The 17,253-nt window shown below is 43.2% G+C and overlaps 2 protein-coding genes across 17 annotated transcripts in view; both read left to right on the top strand.

The window, feature by feature from the left end:
* Nucleotides 1–1,963: 1,963 nt before the first annotated feature.
* On the top strand, nt 1,964–14,847 carry DMRTB1 (DMRT like family B with proline rich C-terminal 1). Its single transcript, XM_084852476.1, has 4 exons — nt 1,964–2,459; nt 6,616–6,851; nt 9,772–9,916; nt 13,136–14,847. The coding sequence occupies exons 1-4, from the start codon at nt 2,036–2,038 to the stop codon at nt 13,237–13,239; spliced, it is 909 nt and encodes a 302-aa protein (XP_084708602.1). The 5' UTR covers nt 1,964–2,035; the 3' UTR covers nt 13,240–14,847.
* Nucleotides 14,848–15,849: 1,002 nt separating this feature from the next.
* Nucleotides 15,850–17,253, top strand: part of LOC146348149 (doublesex- and mab-3-related transcription factor 2-like) — an 81,997-nt gene continuing 80,593 nt past the window's right edge. For 7 of the 16 annotated variants that reach the window (XR_014790542.1, XR_014790544.1, XR_014790545.1 and 4 more), the window contains exon 1: nt 15,850–16,501. Coding sequence is in view for 4 of the 16 variants with exons in the window: in XM_084852471.1 (XP_084708597.1) it covers nt 16,112–16,501 (390 nt within the window). In the remaining 12 variants the exon portion in view is untranslated. Of the gene's footprint in view, nt 16,995–17,253 lie in introns of all 16 variants that reach the window. The other 9 variants (XR_014790549.1, XR_014790548.1, XM_084852472.1 and 6 more) reach the window with 7 other exon arrangements.

Raw genomic sequence — 17,253 nt, 5'->3', positions numbered from 1 at the left:
AAGGTTAGATGCCAGTAAATGGAGTACCCATAATTGTTGAACAATGCAAGAATGGCTGAGCCAGATGTGGAATACGGCAGAATGGAAAAACCTGGTTGAAATAATATTTTTGCCCAGGAGATAATAAACAATATACATAATTATTCGATTGCCTTTACTTACTTTATGAAAACAAGATTTAACTTGGATATTAAGACATACAAACATTTAAAAAAGCATTTATTATATGGAAAATGTATTGAGGAATATGTCCCATCCTGTCCCACAGACAAAGGATAATTCTTACATCTTAAAACAAATAATCTTACAAGATGCTCAAGGAGATAAAGGAAATTATACTGTTAAATAGCGAATTTATACTGAGAAACAGACAGAGATCTACCTGATGTCCCCTGAACTTCAATTTTGGCTATACAAAATCCCAAAGCAAAAAGAGAAGACTAGCCCCTGCATGTGTTACAATATATACATAAATGCACATTTTCATTTGATTGCTTAATGCTTAGCATTTTAAAACTAGTTTTAAATTAGCCAAATGTCAAATCTAGTTTTAGCATCACGGGCCTCATTTACATGGCACCACTTTCACCCTTCACTCCATCGCAACTGCACAGCATTTCAGCTTCGAATTAGGCTAGCTCCTGCTACGATACACTTGTGATTTACTTCTGGCTTCCCATACAGACTCCACTGTGCTCTTTTTTGCCATTATATTTTAATGAGCAGCTGTGCAGGCCTGTGAGTGTGGGGGTGTGACACTTCAGTATCTGTTTTGTATTTTAGAGGTTCTGTTTTGTCTGTCCGTCCCTCATTAGGTAAAATGTGGGTGTTCTGTGCTCCTTCATTTCCACCATCTGTTTGTCAGTTCCCCAGCCTGAGACTCTCACGATGGTTCGCACTAGGCATGAGTGTTATGTGCCTACCTATTGCTCCAAAATGGTGGCCAGAGCGAAGTTGGTCCTCCCTCAAGACCCCCCGCTGGCCCTTGGGCACTGAGTCCAAAAGCAACCATTGTGAAGATACGAAGCTGCAAAAATGTGATTAAATAAATGAAAACGCCTCTCTGTGCCTCTGTAACTGTGCAGCTGCGGAGGTACGGGGGGAGTAAAGGGGCATCACAGCGTGACGCAAGCACTACGCACGCCTACAACACACCCACTGCAGAATGCAAAGTCGGTTTGGGGAAGGGACAGATGGCTCACAACCGCGGGAAACCCTCAGCAAACCAAAAACATCGCAGCAAAACACTTCCTTGGAAATCCGTATTTTCTGGGAGAAAACCACAGATGGCTGCTGTGAAGTGACGACTGTGTCGTCTGTCCCGAAGGCCCTTGGCTCGCAGCTGCCCCGGAGTAAAAGGCTCATGTAGATGGGGCCCAGCCAGGTAGGGCTAGCACAGTTATCAGATTATGTTACTTGATTGCTATTCCCCATTAAAATAATGGGCTCACTCTTTGAACAACACCGTCTCAATCCATGCCCCCCTCCCCATCCTGCCCAGATTTCCTACTGAACCACCAAATTGTGCAGCCTGCTTCTTAAACCTGGTTTCCTTGCATAACCACTGGAGAAATCAGTTTCCTCACTTTTGCTCACAATTGCCTGTAGTCCTAATACCAAATGTCCTGCCTCCCTGGCAGAGAAACAGAATCAGCAAGCTTTGCAGTCACTTGGAACACTGTGATCTTTTAAGAATCTGAAATTACATTTTAAAACAAAGTTTTTCAGAGAATACGTGTTTCAAAATACAGTCTAAATGTACAAAAAATGATAGCAAGAAGGTAATTGAATAGTATTCTCTACAGGTTAACTAAAGACGTACTTCTGGAGAGTACTGTTGAATTCTGGGGGCTAGCAAACAGTACCCAGAGTCCTTTCCTTTCTCCTTTAAGTAAAATTTTGATTTTCCCCTTCTCTATGCTAGGCCCCAGGCTTAATTGCCATATTGTAGCCATTTTTCTGCACACCATAAAAGCAGATTTCAACTGGGTTTATCACGTTAGCATTGGTGCAGGATTTTAGGCAGCTGCCTGCCATGGAGGCCCAAGACATGGCTCAGTCCCTTCGGGCCCCTAAATGTTCACGCTGTCGGAACCACGGCTTTGTAGTCCCAGTGAAGGGCCATGCGGGCCATTGCCGTTGGAAGCAGTGCCCATGTGAGAAATGTGCTCTCATCACTGAACGCCAGAAGATCATGGCTGCTCAGAAGGCCTTGAAGAGACAGGGACCAGATTCACCACCCAGGGAAATGTTGCCACCTCCTCAATGCAGCCCCAGCGATGAACAAGTGGCAAGCACAGCTGGCAGTAGAAAGGGATCAAGACTGAACACCCCAGAAGCCCACACTCATGTTGTTGTTCATGAAGGAGCCAAGGTGACTTCAGCAGTTAGCCACAGTGCCAGAACAGGAGCTAATCGGACACCACCCAAACCCAGCTCTCCAACCTTCATAGATTTAGGTATGTGGACCAACCACAGTTCTACTTTAAAAATTTATACTCGTGTGTTCATAGCTATTGTTTATCTGGTGTGAACGTGCCTATCTGTTCTACCTGCTCTGGACCCTAATCATGTGCCCAGGACCTCAATATCCTCTTGTGCAGGTTTGGGCTGATGCTATTTGGGATTGCTTTTTCCCTGAAAAGGTGTTTTGGAATTTTATTTTTTGTAGTTTCTATATCCTGCTTGAGGACTTTGTAGCTGCAGTAATTCAGCTGTGGAAACTGCTTGACCATGTTTCATTGTTGCAAAACCACATTTATGCAGCCAGCATATGTGTAAGTGTTAAATGAGTTGCAGAAGACCCTGCACAGTGCTGAATTGCCAATATAGCAAGAAGACTAGCAGAGAGGCTTGGCTTAAAAAGAGCTGCATTATATTTTACAAACCGCTTCAGCAAGGGGAATATTTCATTTGTTGTTCAGTCGTGTCCGACTCTTCGTGACCCCATGGACCATAGCATGCCAGGCTTTCCTGTCCTCCGCTCTCTCCCGGAGTGTGCTCAAGTTCATGAATATTTCATAGCTACTGCAAATAAACTGGGAAGTTACTGCTAAATTTGTTAGAATATTTATCTATTATTTATTCATTACATTTATATCCTGCCTTTCCTCCTCCTTAAAGAACTCAAGGCGGCATACAAAATCCTCCTCTTCTCCATTTTAGCCTCACAACAACAACCCTGTGAGGTAGTTTGGGCTGAGAGTCTGTGACTGGCCCAAAGTCACCCAGTGAGTTTCCATGGCTGAGTGGGGACTAGAACCCCGATCTCCCAACTCCCAGTCCAACACTCTAGCCACTACACCACACTGGCTCTCAGGGTAGGATTCAGACTTGTCATGCTTAGAGTGGACCCACTGAAATCAGTGGGGCAGGTCATGACTAACTTAAGCCCTCCTGCTTTCATTGAGTCTACCCTGACTAAATTTGGATGCAACCCATATTGCATAGAGTATATATAAAGTATAAAAGGAGGAACGCAAGCACCAGCCTGGGATTGCATTGAAAGTGGTGATTATACAAGGTAAACTTTGAAAATTATCTAGAGCTTCAGTGAATTTGGGGGGAAATGCAAGTAAAATCTACTTTGAAATATTTTGTAATATATATATATATATATATATATATTCTAGTTAGAACTTTTTCAACATTCCAGTTACAGTTCTGTTGCATTTAAGGTTTAAAGCAAGGCAACCTCCAGCCCAAGGGCCCAATCTGATCTGCGGAGGGCTAAACCCCTTGTACAGGCCCCACCCGACCCAAGCCCACCTTCCCCTGGGGGAAAGGAATCTTCATGTTAGATGGCCAACCATAAGCATAATCTCCATGATCAGAGATAACACAGGGATTCCCCTGTGCACTGCTCACCCTCCCAATCAGAGGGCAAGTGGCACAAAGGGGAATCCCTTTGTTATCTCCAGTCAGAGATTGGAGATAACATGGAGATTTCTCCACACCAATCATCTAGTGCTTGCAGGACCACCTCCTTTAAGCCTTGGCTGAGTTGCTTCCCATGGTGCTCACACCTGATAGGGACCTGAGCACCACAGGAAAGAGCTGGCTTCTGCAACCCCCATGGAGTCCCTTCCTACGGTGCTGCTTGCACCCTGATCTTTAAACTTTAAAGTAACTTAATAAAATAACATACTTTAAACGTTAAAGGAACATCATTATTAGCAAGAAAAGTTTAGAAAATATTAAAATTGGTGAGATGATAATTAACATTATTATGTTAAATCTACAAGATGTACAGTTTTTCAAATGCTGAAATTTAGAAATGGAACACTGCAAATATTATTCTTATTCTGACTCTTAAATGCTTCGTAAATTTGCATTTTTCAAAATTTTGCTTCAGTTCTGAACAAATTACTGGTTATGTTTTTATCCTGCTCTCGAGCTATTTAATCTTATCTATGATTATGGTTTGCCATCTATTAGTCTGATACTGTACTAAGCACTATTAAGGAAGCCTGTAATTTATTTTCATAGTATTATCTTGCATTACACATTTATGTTTTCTGAGCGTTAGATTTACTCCTTGGCACATTATGTGCTAGCTAAGAGAAAAGAATGGAATCGATTCTCCAGCCCTATATAAACTTGTGTGGTTGTTTTCAAATGCATTATGTTTTTAAAAATATTGATATATCTCCCATTCATAGGTACTACAAATTCAGGCGGGGTAGTGTTTTAACTTTGTTTCAATACTTCTTCATGATGTCAATTTCTAGAGTCTGCTAATCTGTGACTATTAACAAAGGTGTCTTTTAGACATTCTCCCAGCTCAGTAGGACCAGCTTCACACAGCGGAAGAACATTTAAATTACCCAACCATGTAAACAGGACCCCATTGTGAGGGTCTTTCTGACAGAATTGGCACCCCCCCCCCCCAGCATTGGGAGCAATGACAAATCTTGATAAAATAGTTAAGAGCAGAGACATCACACTGGCAACAGAGGTCCGCATAGTTAAAGCAATGGTATTCCCCATAATAACCTATGGCTGCGAGAGCTGGACCATAAGGAAGGCTGAGCGAAGGAAGATAGATGCGTTTGACTGTGGTGTTGGAGGAAAATTCTGAGAGTGCTTTGGACTGCAAGAAGATCAAACCAGTCCATAGTCCAGGAAAGAAAGCCAGACTGCTCACTTGAGGGAATGATATTAAAGGCAAAACTGAAGTACTTTGGCCACATAATGAGAAGACAGGATACCCTGGAGAAGATGCTGATGCTAGGGAAGGTGGAAGGCAAAAGGAAGAGGGGCCGACCAAGGGCAAGATGGATGGATGATACTCTGGAGGTGACGGACTCGACCTTGGGGGAGCTGGGGGTGGCGACGGCTGACAGGAAGCTCTGGCGTGGGCTGGTCCACGAAGTCACGAAGAGTTGGAAGAGACTGAACGAATTGTCAAGGGTCCCTAGCCAGCCTCTTTCAGTCTACTCCAGTAGTCAACTCCAGACACAGACAAAGGGTTCTTTTCAAGGCTTTATTCCTTTTACAACTTAATAACTCTATCACCAGCGACTAAGCTATGAACAGCAGAGTAACCTATGCCCCTGGGTTGGAAACAGTTGATCCCCGTTTGAACGAGAATCACTTACAGACCCTGAACTTATGGGCTAGGGAGAGTCCCTCCCCTTTTCCCTTGGGTCCTCTGGACGCGACCGTTGTGTGCGCGCCAAACGGGCGCTACGCCTCCTTTCCGCGCCCTCCATAGCTCGTCGTTCTCTGCATCTGCGTCGAGCATCCAGCCAGACCTCCTCCCGCACTCTTTCACTCCCAGGACTGCTATCTTTGTCTGGAATGCTGGGAGGAGGAATCTCTGCCAGCTGCAGGGCCTGGGAGGGATGAGCACACTCCTCTCCCACGGATGGCTGTTCCTCCTCAGAATCAGAACTGCTCTGAGGTTCTATGGTCTCAGTGTCCATCCTGACATGAATAAACAACAACCCGGAATTGGCACACGTTGGGTCATTTAGGGTGCAATCCTATGCATGTTTATTTATTTTTATTTATTTATTATTAAATTTATTAATCGCCCATCTGGCTGGTCACCCAGCCACTCTGGGCGATGTACAACATACAATAAAAAAGTTTAAAACAATAAAATAATACAATAAAAACATTTTCTAAAATACCCTAACCCACCCCAGAAAAAAGTCCTACAGTTCCCAGCATGCCTAGACAGAAAAAAGTCCTATAGGTCCCAGCAAATGTTTTCTGTTTAGACAGAAAAAAATCCTACAGCTCCCAGCATGCCTAGACAGAAAAAAGTCCTATAGCTCCCAGCATGCCCCAGCCAGCTGGGGCATGCTGGGAGCTGAGCTGCTGATGGATAAACAGCTTCCATGCAGGTGAGGGGACATCTAAAAAGCACCTTCATGAATATTAAAATAACAGAAGCACAATATTTTCAAGATAGTAAAATATGTGGTGATCTTACATATATTAGGAACTCAGGAAAACTACCTTATAACTGAAGCAGATCATTGGTCTATCTGGCCCAGTATTGTCGACACTGACTGGCAGCAACACTTCAGGGGTTCGTATTATTTCTGATACTAGCCCACAAACACTACACATTCAATCCAACCATTCTGTTTTCTTTTTCTATAGACCATCCTACTTTGCCTCAAGAATGTGCTGCTGTATGCCCAGAATTTGCGGAGAGAGAGCCTCCCAAAGTGTATCCTGGATATTCTGGGATGTACCCTTACCATCCATTTTCTGTGGGATTCACCATCAACCAACCAGGCTACAGAGGCCCACCTCCTGGCCCTGTTTTACCCCTGCAGACAAGTTTCAGACACTTTCCTAGCAGTCATAGCCCAGGGAGTGTTACTTCTATGTCAGTAAGTAATGTTTTCTCCATAGGATTCCTTAATCCATCTCTCCTTTGGCTGCAGGAGTACATGCAAAAAAGTTAACCTTTGCAACTGGTTAGTTGAGTGGTCGCCTTTGGATAGTATGCTAGCAAAACAAAGAAATGGTTACGTTTTAGGGATGTGCAAAACGTGTCCCTTTAGTTCTTCTGAGTTTTCTACTTTTCTAACCTGTAGTCTTGAATATTCATAAGATCTCTGGGAGTGTTCCAGATATTGTACTTTTACCAAACTGGAAGCACATTAGAATGTGCATCTAAATATGTATTATCCACTGCTTTCAATGCATAGGCACATCCAAATGCAGATGCTGTCCTTTTTGGTTGTTCACTCAGATGAGATCCCTATTTTAAATCCCCAGGTGGTTGGTGCAAGAGTCAGTGCATTTATCCACGAATAATTGTTTTCTCCAACCAATATCAGACAGAAGGTAGTTTGAAGAAAATTGTTTGCACTAGGGTAACTAAAAAATCCACATCAGAAATTTAAACTTCCAGATTGCTCTGCCATCCCAATAATTCTTCCAGGGTTTTCAGATTTAAAGCATTGATTGAAACAGTGGATTGTTTTTAAAAATGAGTACGTTTTGTACACGGCTCCTATTACAGCACATCCACAAGGGAAAATTTGCTCATCTTCTGAGTTTGGCACTTGAGTACAAAAATGGAAGCATGGGACACTGTAACCAGAGTGTTTCAAATGGTAAAGGCAAAATGAAAATCCCATTCTGCATGTTCAAATTATTTTCCAAGACAGTCTGGAACAGATCTTACATAATTGAAACAAAGGGGCTTATACTTCCTAATATTCAAAGTTCAATGAAGCTGCTAAAAATCAAAATTCAAACTGCAATCCTATGCATGTTTAGGCAGAAAAATGTCCTACAATTCCCAGCATTCCCTAGCTAGTATGGCTGGCTGGGGCATGCTGAGAATTGGGAATTCTCTTTGTCTAAACATGCATAGAATTGCACTCTAAAAGACTAAAAATTAGCAGCTACGTTTTAAACTGTTTGGGGGGGTGTTTCTAATACTGGGATTCAAACACATTTCAAACATGTTGAAAACCACGAAGGCTGCTGGAAAATACCTTTCTTTAAGAAAAACTGAGAGTCTTTCCAGTTGGTTACAACTATGATGTTATCACATGTCACAAAACGCTCACAACATTTTTCCTATTTGTTGAGGTCACTCAGGCTTATTTTAGGGCATAATCCTATGAATGTTTAGACAGAAAACGTCCTACAATTCCCAGCTATGCTGGCTGGGGAATGCTGGGGATTGTAGGTCTTTTTCTGTCTAAACATGCATAAGATTGCATCTCAGTCTCTTATTAGTCAAGATGCAGGTGTTTAACTCTTGTCTTTGTACACTGAAGAGATTATCAAAGCAGTTGAATATGCTTGCATAAGCCAATTTTTCACATCACAGTTCAACAAAGAGGAATAAATGTAGTCACCGGTTGTATTATGGTTACACTTTGTGACAATATTTGTATATTTCATTCGAAGTCTGAATATGCAGCTTCAAAAAAAGTTTTACATTGCTGCTACATGTATTTTAATAACAGCTTTAGGAAGGTGGGATTTAAGAAGGGAAATTGACTTTTAACAAATAAATCAATACTTTTTTAATGGAAGTTGCAGTGATTGTGGAAATAGTGAATTTTAATCTATTCCATAACATTTTCTCTGCTCATCAATATTTACTGTGAATTACCTTTGACTGTTAGCCCAGGTGTTAAGCAAGACAGTATTATTTAAAAATATATTTATATTTTATATAGGACAATGTTTTTATTTGTTTTAAACAGTAGCAAAAAGGTATAACCGTGTTCCCTCTCTCCTTTCTGACACTGCTTGCCCAGGGGCTCAACTACACCAGGCTTTTACTCCAGTTCTGCTGGATCATGTCAGATGACACATGCCCCTCCCTGTAGCTAATGCGCTGTTTCTTGCCCTAAATCTGTTTTTTAAAAAACTCTATTTGTGGTGGGTTTTCCAGTCATAGCGGCTTCAGTGCAGTTTGGGAGTCCATGTGACCTTAGCTGGCTTCAGCATGAAAGTGGCACTGATTTGCAGAAGGGAAGAGTTGCATGGGGCAGGGGCTTATGTCTACTTGGAAGTAACTCATTGCCTTGGGGATGAGAGTCTGCCCTGCTGCTTTGAAAGGATGCTGTTTCGACCCGTGCTCAGTCACTGCCTGCCCCTTTAAATATTCACTGAGCTCAGGAGTGGGGAGCTGCTTTGAAAGGACCTTGTTTTGAACCTGTGCTCAATCGCTGCCTGTCATTTCAGATATTCTACGAGTAGGGAGGGGAGCATAATGAGGCTGTTATGTATGGAAGTGCAAAGGTTTGCAGAGCCTTACTGATTTTAAAAGCATCACTGAGCATCCGGAGGGGGGAGGAAGGGGCGGAGAGCAAACCTCCTCGCATCCCCACACCTACCCATTTGATGATGTTCAGTTGTACTTGTTTACTCCATGCAAATGGATTTTTTAAATGTATACACTGCATTACTGGCTACTGTTTGCCCTGGGAGGAGCTAACCCAATTTCATGAAGATCCGTATTTAAACGGAATCGCCTCAAAACCTGTTTCCATGTAGATGGGCTCCAGGACACAGCCTGCCCTCATGTTGACCATATTTTGGGCGATGTCATGTAAACTTGAAAAAACCGAACTTCCTTTGTTGAAGTGAGGGCTTACCCGATTTCTCTTGCAGTGCAAGAATACAATAGATTATATTACCCATGGCACATAAACTCAAGGAAACCGTTTAGGATGATAATAAACTCATTTTGTCTTAGACTTCTGGGCAACAGCCTTCTTGGTCTTTTATATGATGGCTCAGTGCCCACTCAAATTGAATACCTTTGTTTTTATGCAGATACAAGATGCGAGTGGGGATTTCCGGCCAGGTTATTATACTCCACTACCACCTTTTATACCTCCGGGCTTTCTGCCCGGGATTCACTATATTCCACCACCACTTCAATTTAATGTTGTGGCTGAAGCTACAAAGGAAACATCTGGTGAGCATTCAGAATGTTTAGTAACACAAGCCTTATGCTGATATTTGGAACATGCATGCAGTGGGATATTGGGATTGTATGAACTCACTCTGTCACACATAGCATGCTTGTCTTGCTCTTATACTCATGTGCTGGATTTAATATTTGCATAGTGGCCTACAACTGTAGAGGCAAATACAGATAGGAGTGATCAATGGGATCTATACACAATTTTGTAGTTTATAGACCTGGTTTGCACATAATACTAATCCATGGTTTATTTAACCCGTGGTTTGTTGAATTCTGGTTGTTGTGATATGCAAACCCAGCTGTGCTAACAAACCATAGTTTGTTAACCATGAACAACCCAGAAAGGGGCTGTTTGTATGACACAACTGCCCCACCATGGGTTATTGAACCCATGGTGAGGCTGTGGGGTGTGTGTGACTGCCATGTTGAATGTGTAACCCCTGCTCCGGAGTTGTCATGTCATGCAAACCTAGTGAGCCTGGGTTATGCGAGGGTTAAACAACGCTAACATAACCCATGGTCTGTTTTAGGGTTATGCAGGGGTTGGATATACAAAATGGCGCTTGTGGGTACTGCAGCTCATCGTGGATGAAATAACCCATGACAAGCTGCAGCATCTTGTATGAACCTGGTCCTGGTTGGTTGTTGGGTTCTGAACTCTGGGTTGTTTAAACCATGGGTTGTCATTACATGTGAACTCAGAACCCTGGGTTGTTCATGGTTGTTTCACCAGGCTAGAGTGGGGGGCTAGAGTGGTAAAAACAACAACTAGCCACTCTAGATGCCAATACTACAGTTGGGATACAGGTATTTGGGATACAGGGAGTGAGTGGGCAAAAGGGGAGGGAAACAAAGAACCTAGAGATTGAGAAAACAAAGCACGGTTTGTTCAATTGTCTGCCAGAAAAACTCTGGGTAGGGCAACAAATCATAGATTAGCCATAGGTTAAATAAACCATGGGTTAGCTTTATGTGCAAACCAGGTCATAGATTGCATAGGTCAGGTGTACACATGTTGCTTTCTATGTGAATTCCTATTATACATACAAATAATTCCAATAGCACATGCACTTAATTGTGGCTTCTGTGTCAAGGAATAGTCTTCTAACAATTAGCTCCCATTGAGAGTCATTACCTGAATATCCCATGGTATTAACATTGCTTTGTCCTATCCCATACTGGGGTCCAACATAGCTTCAAAAGAAGACAAGCACACAGTGATAATCCTGCTTCAAACTCTGGAAAGCTGCTATCAGTCAGTGACCTGATTCACATGACATGCAGCCCATCATGTGAATTTACCCGTGAGAAATGCAGCATGTGCCGTCCGCCATTAGGAATATGCAGTCCATAACCAGAGGTTGTCTGGCTTGTCATGTTGTGAGGTCCTGGCTAGGGAGGATTATTAGAGGGCTAATTAACCCTTGCATAATCCTGGAACAGACTGTGGATTATGCAAGGGTTGTTTAACCCTCAAATAACCCTCCCCGGCTGGGTTCACATGACACGATAAGCCAGGCAACCCCCAATTGGGGGTTCAATATTCATACTGACAGACAGCATGCATCGCAGCAGCTTAAGGGTAAATTAACTCATGATGGGCTGCTGTATCATCTGAACTTGCCCAGTGTCGACAATACTGGGATAGATGGTCTGACTCAGTATAAGGTAGCTTCCTATGTACCTTAGAACTATATCTCAGATATCTCAAATCTTCATATACTTCATCAATCTTTTCCCCAAACCACATTCTGTTATTTACCAACATCCTTTTCATTTCTGCTTTTTTGGATAGAGTAATCTTGAATGTTCACTGTCTTCTGAAAATATTTAACTCCTATCTGTTTGCCATCTTGAATCACGGGATAATATTCCATTAAGAGTTGCTTTCAAATTCTGCAGTAAAAAAAAAAAGATAAATTCACAAAAAGTGTATCTAGGCCTTTTATTTTTTCTTTCTGATTCATGTCTTCAGCCCATGGTAGGAGAAAATAAAGGCTCCTGTGTGCTTAACTTTGGCTGGCTTGTGCCCATGGTACAGAAACATGTTCCAAAATTTCAAACTTCAAATTCCCTATTGCCTGAAAAGCATCAAGTAACAGGCTAGGTTTAAATTCTTTCTCCAGACACATACAGGGAATATTGTCTTTTTTCATGTGGGAAGCATTCATAAATATGTGACCTAAGTACACTTTTCTGAGGCTGTAGAGTCTAGGAAGGGATATACCACATGCTATTTCATGTCCATAATTAGGTTACCTGAAAACCGAAAAAATGTTTGTTTTATAGCTGCAGTTTGTCTCAAGCTGGGAAGGTGTGTTTTGATAAAGATGCTGACCTCAAGTCAGGAACAACGTCTGGTTTTGTAGAAGCACTATATGTGTATGTTCCCGCTCAGTAGACAAGATGCTCTCTTTTCTAATTATTCACCACAGTGCATTGTCTAGCTGTAGACAGCAAGTTCAGTCATACTTTAGCTATTAGTGATAGACTTTTGTGAGTGTTGCATTAACCACAATCACCTTTACTTGTGAAAATGGCTATGGTGCAGCCATATGTGCATACCTTGTGTGTAAGTTTGAAGAAGAATACTAATCTTTCATCTCTGGAATGCATGCAGCTAATTACTAATTGCCAGAGGCAAGCAGTGGAAAAATTCCCTGAATTTATAGAAAGAACAGTCCTTATTTTCAAGGAACAAAGCCAACAGTCTTTATGTTCTGTTCCCTGGATTGCTTTAGTGCCTCTCCTTCTCCAAGTGCATGTTCTATGCAGTAGAAATGTGGGAAGTGGAACTGATTTTTGTAGTTGTGAGTGCTTAAGTTTTCTATTTGGACGGCCACAAGTGGGATAACTCTTCAGAAAATTAGTATCAAACTATTATTCTTGGCAGTTGCCCATTTAAAATTCATGCTTTTTGTTTCTTTATTTGAAACCTTACAATTTGTATAAGGTAATAGTTGTGTCTTTGCAATAGTAATGAAAAAATAGTCCTATTTAAGATACAGTCTGCAAACCAGAGACACACAAGCTATGTTAAGCGCAGGGAAATACTTATTTGCTATTTTTATAAGTTTGTATAATTCACAACTTTAAAAAGTATAAAGGGAACTAAAAGAGAGAGATTCCGTGGTTTCTTTGTAAAGAGCAAAGAATGAGAGAATTCAGACAAGCTGAAATTATGGATTCTTTTTTATACTTGTGTTTCAGTTGCCACTGCAGATAGCCAGAATTCTGGAGTGATGTGTGAACACAGTCAGCTATCTTCTCAGGAAGATGCCAGTGAAGATTGCTCTTCATATTCCAAGCATTAAATGTATTAACAATTAATGTTGCCTTCAAGTCATGCCTTCCTAAAAATGTTTTGAGCTGGATTCCCACTCATTCTAATGCAGTTATATAGGTTTAGAACATGACGGCACTCACATCATTACATCCATAATGTCTGCTATCTCATGTCCTATCTACCAGAAATTTCTCCCACTCAGAAATTGATGCCTTAGTGCTAAACTAGAAGTTTATGAAGAAGTGTGGTCTGCATTGATCCTTTCACAATCCTCTTCTGAATGCCTGTCAGGGAACTGATGCAGGCCCACCTCAGGGCTGCTGTGGATTGTGGGAGATCAAATATGCTCAAAAAGAACATATAATAAAGTCCTGGACACACCTTAACACTCCCTCCCAGCCTGTAGTTTTGAAAGCAAACATTCTACCCATGTAGAGTTGCCAGCTTTTATTACCTGCTTCTGTCCTGTGTCTGAACAGCTGTTTGCAGTGTAGATATTATCAGGTGATAATGCTTACCTCCATGGCATGAAAAGCTTCACCTACTAATTCTTCCATATCTTTCGTTTTAAAATCCCAGGACCAGGCTGATTTGTTTCCTGACAAGCTGACAACTCTAGCCATCTCTATAGTTGCAGCAGTTTTTTTATTTCAAACTTTAGGAGAGGACCTATTTTGGGGGTAGGGTGTCAGAGTCTCTGAATGGGCATTGGGACTGAAATGACACATATTTACAGCTGTGCAACAGGTAGACATTGACAGGGACTGTTCTCCCTAAATACTGGTACAGCTATTTGGAAACTCCACCTGTTGAATTTCTATCTGTTCTATACCTGTTAATAGTATGGAACTTAAATAGAATTGTGGTTCATATGGTTCATCAGTTGAGACCATAGGAATAGTTAAGTGTATGAATTCTGTATTATCAGTACATGCTTTTTTTCTGAAGAAAAACCACTTTAGCAAAGGGCTCCATTTTGAGTGGAGTACCAGTGTGTGCGGTGGGTGAGTTGTTGTTTTTAAAAGTCCTTTTAACCTGCCATTTGTCTGCTCAAAATGGTCCCACAAACTGGTTCCTGCTTCCCCTGAGTTCCAAGCATGTGTTTGCCTGCACATGGAACCCCACCGCAGGGCAGAGACAGCAGCTTGAGGCTGATTTCAAGCAAGAAAGTACTGCATCTGCTGCACTGATTCAATATTGCCTCTGGATGCACCTGCTTTAAGTGGTTTCATGCTTGTAAGGTGAAAGCATAATAGTAAATAGTCATACCTGGGCCCCCAAGTGCATCTTTTCAACCAGCTGCTAATGCCTCTGCTCAGACTTGATGTTAGACGGTGCCCTGGCCAAAGCAGAGGCAACCCTTGGGGAAAAGCAAGGAAAGAGCAAGGAAAACATGTAATGATCAGTTGCTGGTTCTTTATTTACTTTGGAGAAATATAGCATCTCTGTGTCACTGTTCTTACCTGATGTGAAGAGGAAAGCGTGTAACCTTTGTAATAACCCAAGAACAATATTTGGATAAGGATAAAAAGCAGCATTCCAGTTGTTACTGTTATCTGTTGTAAAAAGACTTGTTACTAATGTTTAGGTTTCTACACATTGCATTAAAATTTATTAAAATGTTTTGAAACTTCACATTTTGTTCTGCAGATTTCAGATTTTATTGTTGGGGAGGGTAGCTAACAAGGATACTTACACCTAAAAATAATTACTACTGCAGTTGTTGATGAAATAATAGAAATGTGACCTATCTTGCATAGGAAATGTATTATTCCACAACTACAGAGGAAAATTTAAAACTGACTCCCACCAGCCTCACTTCTTGAGCAGCCGTAGGGTTAACAAAATGTCATTATTTGAAAAGACTCTGGAGAACGTCCAGACTCGGAGCAACAGGGTTTTTAGTCAGGACTCATTTCACCGTATCACAGTATGGCTGAAACCATTCTTCATTCAGATCTTCAGTGAACCAGCACAGACACATCATGGTCCAGAACACTTGGTCCCAATCCACCAAGATGGAAGTTCTATGCAAATTGAAATGAATGGGAGATGTGGAATTGCACTACTGCGGAGCTCTATAGACCTCTTGCTCGTAGATGAGCATACCTAGCAACATGGGAGCGAGGTTTTCTCTCCCATTTTAGTTCTGGACCTAAGACTAAAACAGCTTTAAACGGTGATTATGTAATTTAAAAATCATAATCACAAAAAATATGCAACCTTTCAAGATCTCTTCATCAGGCAAAGTGTTACAAAAGGGGAGGAAGGTCAGGGGCGGGGAAAGTCATAGTGTCTGCATGTCTTCAACAAGTCAGTTTTGTCTTTCTTTCTCCCTTTTCCCTCCACTCCGAACCTGCTTTTTGTAATATCTTGCAAGATGAAAAGATCCGGAGATCTTGAAAGCTTGCACATTTTTTATGGTCTAACTTCTCCTGTGAGCCACCTTGAGTATCTGCTAGAAAGGCGGGTAGAAATAATAATGTATATTTATATGGTATATTTTGGCTTCTGATAGGCGTTGGTTTGAACTGGATTCCTAATATGTTCTGACTGACAAGATCGATAGTCCGGACCCCTCGGAGGGCAGTGAGGAATCTGGAATCTGCATCTGATTCTTAGGAGGAAACGATTTAGCATTGAAAGGGCAGGTGAGAACTAGGACAGCAGAAAAGAAGCGTCGCAGATTATTTTCACGGTGAAGTTTGGAGTGTACTTGATTTAACGGCAAATAACTTCCTGGGGGCGTTATGAGGTAAAGCGAGATGGGTAACTGGCGTCAGTCAAAAACCAAGAGTGACCTACGCCTTCGTTAGAAAGCGCTAATGAGCAGAACAGAAGAGCCCACGTGAGGCAGCGGCGAACGCCGTCCGGGAGCGCCACAGTCCCGGCAGCTGCAAATGCGGACTCCTTTGCTGCCGTCCAGCAGAATAAAAGCCGCGCCGTCCAGGCAGCTCCAGGCGTTGGCGGGCAACATGCACGCTAGAGCGGCGGGGAGCCGGGGCCCCGCCGTGCTGTCTCTGGCCTCCAGGCGACAGCGAGAAACAAAGGCCAGCCGCCCCGTCGGTTCTTTCTCTTCGGCGCTCCCCGGTCACGATAGCGGAGGCGGCGGGCGCAGGAAGCCGCACCGGCTGCCCAAGTGCGCGCGCTGCAGGAACCACGGCGTGGGGTCCCGCCTCAAGGGCCACAAGCAGCTGTGCCGCTGGCGAGAGTGCCCGTGCCCGGCGTGCTTGCTGGTGCTCGAGCGGCGGCGCGCCACGGCGGCGCAGGTGGCGCTGCGAAGGCGCCAGGTGAGCGCGCGGGGCCGGAGAGGAAGGCACCGCGCGGAGGCGACCGTCCCCCCTCCTCGCCTGCCGCTCCTGAGCCCTCAGTAACTACACGACAGGTCGAAATGCCACAGGCGAAGTTCTCCTACAGTTGCCTTCCCAGCCCGGAGCACGCTCGGCCTTACGTATTCATGTATGCGGTGCCGCGGCTAAAAGTTCAGCGGCGCCCGTCGGAAAAGCTGCGGTGGGGAGAATGCAAGCGGGCGTGTGGCGCGAGACGCCTTCAGGCGCCATATTTGTCAGCATATGTGGCACTGGCAAAGCAGCGGTGGTTATTATTTGGATAGGGCTAGAGGGTTTTTAAGCCTGCATATGGGACTGCTGTATTTTTTAAAAGAGACCCCGCCCGCATGACTTGCAGTGGTTGCATGATGGCGGATTCAGGAGTGGAACGCTTCTGGCTTGCAATGACGAGGACTAAAGTTGCTCTGTGGCTGTTAAAAGTAACGTTGCAGGCGTGTGCACTGGATAGGAGGCTGTGCACTGGATAGCGGGCTGGGCTGGGCAGCGGGGGGAGGACTTCTCTTTACCCCCACCCTGCCGCCGCTGCCGGCCTAGCTTCTGGGCCCGTTCAAACTTTACAGAAAACTTAGCATTTCCAGAACGAACCGTAAAGCATGTGTATCATAAGTAGCAGAAGAGTAAAGGTCCAAACCTCATGGGAAAGGAGTAGAGGGGGTAGAGACTAGGATTTGGAGCCGAGGAGTAATGTGGAG

The sequence above is a fragment of the Heloderma suspectum genome, chromosome 4, assembly GCF_057233095.1.
Source record: "Heloderma suspectum isolate Gila_16-S chromosome 4, 16-S_ref, whole genome shotgun sequence".
NCBI classification, from domain to species: Eukaryota; Metazoa; Chordata; class Lepidosauria; order Squamata; family Helodermatidae; genus Heloderma; species Heloderma suspectum.
This window is presented reverse-complemented; position numbering and strand designations above follow the sequence as displayed.